The sequence below is a fragment of the Balaenoptera ricei genome, chromosome 6 (assembly GCF_028023285.1).
Source record: "Balaenoptera ricei isolate mBalRic1 chromosome 6, mBalRic1.hap2, whole genome shotgun sequence".
NCBI lineage: Eukaryota > Metazoa > Chordata > Mammalia > Artiodactyla > Balaenopteridae > Balaenoptera > Balaenoptera ricei.
The window spans coordinates 30,967,086-30,976,111 of NC_082644.1; the positions used below are offsets into that span (position 1 = coordinate 30,967,086).

The 9,026-nt window shown below is 45.6% G+C and overlaps 1 protein-coding gene across 1 annotated transcript in view; it reads right to left on the reverse strand.

Moving 5' to 3' along the window:
* IPPK (inositol-pentakisphosphate 2-kinase) overlaps positions 1–2,226 on the reverse strand; it is a 56,611-nt gene extending 54,385 nt beyond the window's left edge. The window contains exon 1 of the mRNA XM_059924403.1: positions 1,978–2,226. Within this exon, the coding sequence (XP_059780386.1) occupies positions 1,978–2,226 (249 nt within the window). The remainder of the gene's footprint in view (positions 1–1,977) is intronic.
* Positions 2,227–9,026: the final 6,800 nt, after the last annotated feature.

Below are 9,026 nucleotides of genomic sequence, written 5' to 3' on the forward strand. Positions count from 1 at the left end.
ACAAGTCCTGTGCTCCTGGAAGCCTCCCAACCCACCAGCCTGGAAGGCTGTCTGTCTGTGTCTTATCCCATGTTCCTCCAGTGCAGATGCCAGGCCTCAGGACTGGCTGGCTGAAGGTATGTCGGGTTCTGACACTGGAAAGGAGAGGGGACAGACTCATCATTTTTTAAGGACCTTTCAATTCTGAAAGTAGATGATTCCCCCTCTGAGAAAGAGATCGTCTCCCGATCTGAAAGAAACCTGGTGAGGGTCACCCTCTACTTCAGAATGAACGAGGTGGGTCTGGAGAGTCCACCCATGGGAGCAGAAATACTTGGTGCTCACCCACCTTCTTCTATCCCACTCACACACACACACACCCTCTCCTTGGGCACAGCAGGGTCCTGAAAGCTGCCTTCCAGGGCTCTGTCCTCCCTCAAGGCCCAGGCAAAGCACAAAGGTTTCTCCACACTCAAGGTGCAGAGTTCTCCCTTTACTCAGCATCTTCACTTGGTGGGAACCTTTTCTTACAAGACTACTCGTGATGATAATCTTCAAATTCAAATGACAACCAAGCAGGAATGAGCATAGTAAAGCAAATTTAGATTTAAAATAATGAAGAGAACAGGTACAGGATAGCCTGATGACTCAGTTTAAAAGTGGGGGGAAAAAAAGGAAAAAGAAACATGACCCTAACATCTGTGGCTGTGCAACAAAGGAAGGGGCCAGTTGTCCTGGAGGGTAGACACATGCTTGTCAGGAACAATGGAGAAGGCATCTGAGTGCCCAAGGCCTGGTGTTCTTTTACACTGAGTCTGGAACTTGCTACTTCATCTGACGCTACTTTTGAAACTCAGTACATTAGCCAAAAGAAGCCTTAATTAGCTTTACATAAAGTGAAGATATACCATGCAATCTTACTGAGGAATTGGAAGATAAGCTTCCCGTAGGAGCTGTTGGGCTGGGTCAGAGCTATTAACCGCCAAGTCCAAGGTGGGTGATAGTTATCACTTGCATAACTTGTCCAGCTCCTCATCTTTCTAGCAATTCTGCAAAGGGGATTCTGTTACTAGTTCCACTTTGCAAATGCAGAAACTGAGCCTGAGCCAGGCAGTGGTAGAACTGGGATTCTGCCCAGCTCTGTGTAACTGCAACTCCCATACTCTTAAGCCCTCAATGACACCTATCACTCCTCCCCCAGCCCACCACATTCCTGCCTGGTTGTATCAGACAGCAAGATGTCAGAGAGATCTGGGCCTTCACACAAATCCACAAGCTTCTCTTCCCGGATTCAACTCACTGGGAGTCCTCACTGCACTCTCAGAAACTCTCTTCCTTACTGAATTAAGAAAGGGAAATTCTTTAAATTCTAAAAGACTTTGGAGAAGAACCTGCAGACAATGCTCCATTAATATTAACAACAGCAGCAGGAGAACAGCAATTCCCTGCATCTCAGGGAGGTAACAGCACCCCAAGCACTTGGCTTCTTTCTCCTGACCTTGCCGGTACCCTGTATCTTCCCTAAGGCTACTCCGGACGGCCTCACCGCAGCTGGGCAGTCGGAGGCTGCACCGTGTGAGGCCGGGATGGGGCGCGTTGGAAGGACGCGGAACAAACCCGGGGGGAAAAGGTGACACTGGGGGAACAGGGAACCGATCTGGAGAGAGGAGAGTGCTGGGGAGACATGGCACCAACCTAGGCGGAGGAGAGCGCTGGGGGGACGCGGAACTGCTCTGGGGGAAGGCGGTGACACCAGCGGGACGCGGAACTGACCCAACGGGGAGGGGTGATGCTGGGGGGACGCGAAACTTATTGCGGGGCAGTGACACTGGGGGAACGCGCGACCGACCGGAAGAAGGGCTGCTGGGGAACCGATCCGGGGGTAGTGGGTCCTGAGGGGATACAGAACCGACCTGAGCGGAGGGGGTGCTTGGGGGACGCGGAACCCACCGGGAGTAGGGTAAGGGCCCTGAACCGCGCCGACAGTCAACCGCTCACCTGTGCGTGGGCCACCACTAGGCTCTTGTTGCCTTCACCGTGGTACCCCCATTCATTTTCGTCCATCTTCCCCTCGTCCATCCCACGGTGCGGCCCTGGAGCCTCGCGGGGCCACGAGCTGGGGGCCGCTGGTTCGCCTAGGCACCAGCCGCAGCCGACCGGGGAGGCGCTCCTGTCAGCCGCCGCCTCAGCTAGACCCAGCCGCCCGCACTCGCAGGCGCTGGCCGCCGGAAGCCACGCCCCCGACATCTCCCATGGCCGAGCCGGGCAACTTCCGAGTTCGCGCCCGCTTCTCCTCTGTTGACCACGGTGGTGGATGGACTGGCGGCCATCTTAGGTGCTGGCACAGTGACTCACTTCCGGAGCGCGATCTTGAGAACCGGAAGGGAGGCTTCCGGCCTGGGCGCCGGAAGTGAGGCAAGCGGGAGGAGTCGGCTGCTACCCGGCGAACAGGACTGGCCTGCTGGGGAGCATGAGTCCAGGCGGGCTGGGATTAGAGTGGTACTGGTGCGCTAGGAGCCAGGGGGTCCCAGTGGGGCTGGGGGCGGGGGACGTCCAGGCAAGCCGGGTGCTTGGAAGGGGACGGTCCAGGCGGGCCGGGGGTTGGGTGGTCCCTAGAGCTGGAGCCCGCGCAGTCATGGGGCCTCAGCCTTCTTTCCTGCAGAATGGGATACATTTCTCACTCATCGGGTTATTAATATCCTCGTTTGCTCTTTACCTGATGCAGAATCACCCCAGTAGTCCCAGGAAGTAGAAACATTGTGGTCCACACCTTACAAATGAGGATACGTAGCTCAAAGAGGCAAGTGGACTCCTAAATGGCGCTCTTGTTGGGAGTGTTACCTGAAAAACTGGCTTTGCCTTTTGGTGGGTGTCAAGCCAGAAGACAAAGAGTGGGAGAAGGAAGGATTTATTTCTTGCAACAAGTAAGGAGAATGCTGCGGCTTTTTCCCAAAGCAGTGTCTCCCCAGGTAGCAAAATTGAGGAAGTTTTAAGCTAAGGGAACATGCGTATTCATAAAGGGCTTGGGCAGTCAGAGTCCAAGCTTTAGTTGAAGTCATGAGGGTCAGAAAAGGTCTACATCATCCCTTAGGTCCAAACTGATCTGGTAGTTGAGCACTTCAGACTAATCTTTACCATTGAAACAGAATTGAGAGTCTTTACTACTGATATATTATCTTTGCTACTGTTAACTTCTCTTGCCTGATAACAGTTTGTTCTTTTTTTCTCTTAAGATCATTACTGAGACCTGTTGAAGGGCAAGCGTTGTGGCCAGGCTTAAAATGACTTAGGCCAAAAATGGCTTTTCTTATGTCGAGAAAGCCATGCCTGGATTTCTTTCTCCGGGGACCTCCCCTACCCTATCTGCCTACAGGAGGAGTAGGTTTCGTTGAATCTTGAGGGATAAACCTTGAGCAGGAGGTTTGAATTCTGCCCTTGCCACTTAATGACAGTGAAGCAAAGGGCAGATCTCTTCCTTTCTCTGGGCCTCAATTTATTCACTGTTGACGTGGGACTAATGAGACCACATCATAGAGCTGCTATGAGGATTAAATTAGACTAGCGATTCTCAGACTCTTACTCTCAAGACCATTTTATACTCTTTAAAAATGATTGACGGGAGTTCCCTGGCAGTGCAGTGGTTAGGACTCTATGCTCTTACTGCCAAGGGCCCAGGTTCAATCCCTGGTCGAGGAACTAAAATCCCTCAAGCAGCGTGATGTGGCCAAAAAAAAAAAAAAAACATTGAGGGCCTCAAAAAGTTTTTGCTAATATGGGTTATATCTTTCCATGTTTACCATATTATAAATTAAAACAAATTTTTAAAAATTATTTTCATTTTAAAATAAACATTACCTTTTTTAGAAAAGTAGCTATAATTCCCCAAAATATAGAGAAGAGTGGCAAATGTTTTACATTTTTGCAAATTTCTTTAAAGTCTGGCTTCATAGAAGATAGCTGGAGTCTCACATCTGCTTCTGCATTGAATCTGTTGCAATATATTGCTAGGGTTGAAGTATATGAAGAAAACCCAGCCTCAGGTATGTGGTTCAACAAGGAAAGACCTGCAGACCCTACTCTGAGAACAGCTTAGAGCACCTGGCAAGGCCTTGGGAATAGTAGTGAAATGAAGCCAGTGAGTCAGGAAAATGAGCTGATAGCTTTGAACATCTCCCCCACCCTGGGCCCCAAAGGACTGGCCCAGGTAGGCTCAGGCCCCACTCCAGGGATGGTTGAGAAATGGGGGCAGAAACAGGCCACTCCTGGAGGTAAGTAATCCCCAAGGGGTGGGGGTGGGGGGACACTCACAAAGGGTGAGAAGGCCTTCCTACACCACCACAAGGCCAGGGGACCCTAAACATGTCTGAGATTTTCTCAGCATCTGTGAATGCAGAATTCAGATCAGATTGTTAAGTATTAAAACATTTCCTTAAGGAAGCCTCTGTGGTGCTGGAAATGTTCTGTATCTTGGTTTGTTGGGGTTTTTTTTCAAGGAACATTTTATCGCTGACACTGTTTAGAATTACTAGTGTATGGTTATTTAAAAGATTAAATCTTGATTTTATGATTGTTTAAAAATTCTCCACAGATGCTCCTAGGGTGGACCACACCCACCTTATCAAAGGGACAAGTGCTTTGAAAGAATCATGGTGGGGTAACAGGGACACAAAGGAGAGTGGGCTCATCTGCAGGGGTTGGGAGAAGGAAAGGCTGGAAAAGAAAGACATGAGAAAGGTGTCCCAGATAAACAGGGTTTATCAGTTGTTTTTCATACCCTGGATCCACACTCCCTTCTTTTTTATAGCATAAACCCAGTTTTTATTAGGGGAAGTAACTTTTCCTTTATTTAACCCATGTGGTCTGACTTAAATGAACTTGATTCTAGCCTCAAGGCTGTGCAATCAAGAATTACATTCCCAGTGGTTGGTTCAGGAAGCGCAGGGAAGTAATCCAGGTTTATCCAACGAAGCGCACGCCTTTGGCCTGCACTGAAATGACTGTGGGGAGAATCAACCTCAGCTGAGAAGCTGGGGGGGGGGGGTCACCACATGCTGTCAGCAGTGATCCAGGCACCACAGGTGGCAGCAACAGAGGGGAAACAGCTGGAAAGTGGCAAGAAAGGGGACACAAAGTGAGCCAGAGGATTGAGTCCAACTCAGTTGATTTTAATTTTCTGAGCTAGTGAATTCTGTCTTTTGCTTAAACAATTTGAGTTGGGTTCCTTTCACTCAGATCCTAGAGTCCAAGCTAATAATAAGGGTACCCTGGGCTGGACCAGTCACCTCTTCAAGAAAAAGCTAGAAGTGAAGCAAAGACCAAAAGGCCATCATTAGCTGGGATTCCTACATGAGGACATTTTGCCTAGATTCTTTATGCTCCTCCATCTAGGTCCCAGCTAGATTCCCACCACAGTTAATCAGTGTCCCCTTTCTGTTTGAAAAAGGAAATGAGAGAGAGAGGAAGGAAGGAAAGAGGAGAAGAGAAAAGGAAGAAAGATGAGATGGGAAACTCATCTTCCAACCACATTGAAAAGCCATCCAGAACCAAAGTGGCAAAACACTAGTGACTGGGAGCCCAGTGATGAGTACTTACTCTATTCTTCCTATTTTTATGTGTGTCTGGAATTTTCCTTACTAAACAGTTTTTATTTTTGAAGGAAGCATGCGATATCATGTATCCCTTGATATGACATGACATGATGAGAAAGGCACTTCACCTCTGTGGTATTCCCCTCACCCCTAAACCTATAATCCCTGTCTAAGCATTAGAGAAACATCAGACAGACCCAAATTGAGAGAAATTTGGCAAAATAACTGACCAAGAGTCTTTGTAACTGCCCAGGTCATAGGAGACATGGACAGACCAGAGGAGCCTAAGGAGACAAGACATCTAAATGCAACGTGGGATGCTGGAACAGAAAAGGACATTGGTGGGAACACTGGTAAAATCCAAATAAAATCTGGAGTTTAGTTAATAGTAATGGATCACTGTTAATTTCTTTGTTCTGGGAAATGTACCATAGTTAGGTAGGTTAACATGGTGGGAAGTTGGGATAGGGCATTTGGGAACTTGGTACTATCTTGCAACATTTCTATAAATCTAAAATCCAAAATTAAAAGTTCACAAAAAGGAAGGCATTCATTGTTCAGCTTCTTTCATAATTAAATAATTAAAATAAGTATATATCTTAAAATATATATCAAACTGGCAAAATAAAAACAATTTTGCACAATGTTTGATATGAGTGGTATACAAGGGACAGGCAGGACATGTGCACTGTGGAGGAGAGGGTCTGCATTGTTGGAGCCCAGTTTGGCCATATCATTAAAAGTATTGTAGCTATAGCTAATCCCCTTTGACCCATTTCCATGCCTACAAATTACCCTACAAAACCCTCCAGTGCTCAGAGATATGTACAGGATGTTTGTACAAACACAAGAGTGATGGACAGTACTTGGTTCCCAATGTGGGCACCTCAGGACAGCCTCAGGCTGCACCAGCCCACCCCAGCAGAAGACTTGCAGAGGGGCTTAGCAACCCATGTTCTAACAACTTCCCCACATGAATCCCAGAACCACTGAGTTATGGTATACTTGAAAATTATACAGGCAGTAAGGAAATGAGTTAGGTATGTACTGACATGAAAGATGTTCAAGGTCTATGGTTAAGTGAAACAAGTGTGTGTGTATGTGTTGTGTCTGTGTGTAAATGCAAAGAAAAGGGAAAGGAAATTTTCCCATCTGGGAAGAGGAGAGCAGGAGAAACGAAAGAAGAATGTCACTTTCCTCTTATATTTGTATGTTGTTGACTCAGAGTATGTATTCATGTAACACTTCTGTAATAAAAATTTAAATGAATACATTCTCAATACTTTTTAAATTAGATAGATCTATCACTATGTATGAATGTGGAAAGATGGCCATGGTATGTTTAATACAGAAATAGGTGTTTGTCTTTGAATAGAAAAGAAAAACAATCAAGAAATAGGTGCCTGGGACTTCCCTGGTGGTCCAGTGAGTAAGACTCCGCAGTCCCAATGCAGGGGGCCCGTGTTGGATCCCTCATCCGGGAACTAGATCCCACATGCATGCTGTAACTAAGAAGCCCACATGCCACAACTAAAGATCCCACATGCAGCAACTAAAAGATGCCGCAACGAAGATCCCACGTGCTGCAACTAAGACCCAGCGCAGCCTACATACATAAATAAATAAACAAACAAACCACAACTAAGACCTGGCACAGCCAAAATAAATAAATAAACCTAAAAAAAAAAAAAAAGAAATATGTGCCTTGCTGTGTACTGAGATTTTCTTTGGGGATGGGACCACAGGTGATGTGCATTGATTACACTACATGTGTCTGTAACGTTTGAATTTGGCATAAAATGTATGAGTTATCTTTGTAATTAGAAAAAAATAATAAAGCTCTGCATGCAGTGGCCTCAGGATGCTCAACTACATAGAATTAGGCAGGTGCTCTTGAGGGTGGACTCCAGGATATTCAGGCCACCTGAACTGCTGACCTCAGGTAATCCCACCAACTCCAAGGTATCCTGACTGGAAGGTGAGTCAAGAGTCCTTGGAGGGAACTTGGCCTCTTTCCACACAGGGATATGATGATGTTGGGCATACTGTTACCTGAATTAGTCACTCTCCTGGGGTCTGATGCCCAGAATTTCTGCTCCCCATCCACCTTCTCCTTTCTCCAGCTTTTACACTCCAGGAAAGTCCAGGGGAAAGGGTGATGGTGCCACAGCATGACTAAGGAGGCCCAACCCTTCCAATAAGGGCATCCCAGGACATCATTATCATCTTAGACAACACAGAAAAGTACAATCCAAACAAAAGATTGATAACTTTTTGTCTACATTAAAAATTAAAATCTTGAGGTATCAATACCTAGAGTAGTCAAATTCATGGAGACAAAAGTAGAATGGTGGTTTCGAGGGACTGGGGAGAGGGGTAACGGAATTAGTGTTAAAAAGCTACAGAGTTTCAGTTTGGGTAGAGGAAAAAGTTTTGGAGATGGAGGGTGGTGAATGTACATTATGAATGTACATAATACCACTAAAAAGAAAATCTCAGCACAACAAAAGTCACAAAACTGCATGCACATAACATTAAAAAAGAAAAAAAAGGAAGTTGAAAACATCTAAATTATCCATCAAAGACATACTATGCAGCTATTACAAAGGAAGAATGTCTCCAAGATACGTTGTTAAATGAGAAAGGTAAATTTTAAGATACTGTGTACATTGATACCACTCATATAAAAATATACAACACAAACATACATATCTGATCAGCCAAATATTTCTATGAGCATAGGGTATCTGAAAGGATACAAGAAATTGGTAACATACTAGGAGTAAAATGTGATGGTAGCAAAAAAAAAAAAATCCTGTATACTCTGTGTAACTTTCCTTTTTAAATTTTGTACATATATATGTGCTGCCTATTAAAAATAGGACTTCTGTTTTCTGGTCTGACGTGTAAAACCTTGGAAATTGTCACTCTATCTTAACAAGTAAACAGCTGAACAAACTGAAAATCAACAAATCTTAACTCTGTCGAAGAAGTGAGGTCACAGGGCAAATTGCTGCCACAAAAACTGGGGAGACAGGTAGATACAGAGAATCAGCTTACTGGAGTAGAAACCCTCAGGCAGAGACATCTGCAGGAACCAATGTTGGGTAGGAAAACCTGAATTGTAATTGACTAATTGCTGGAGGCTCAGTGTGGACAAGTATGAGAGATTAAAAACTCCATAGGCCCCATTCACTGGGGGCCTCCACACTTTTTGTAAGTTTACCTCCAGGAGCACTAGCAGGTTTCTCACAGTGAATGTTGGAGAAAAATCCCCTTGTGCTTCCAGCAGGAGGAGGAGAAAAGTAATCATTTTGAAACACACAGAGCATTCTGTACTTCCTAAAAGGTCTGCCTTCAGGAGAAACTGTTTTACCAGAGCCTAACCTATTTGGGTTCTATCAGAGTCTAACCAACCTGGGGAAAGGGTAATATCCTTTAATAATATTAAATATTATT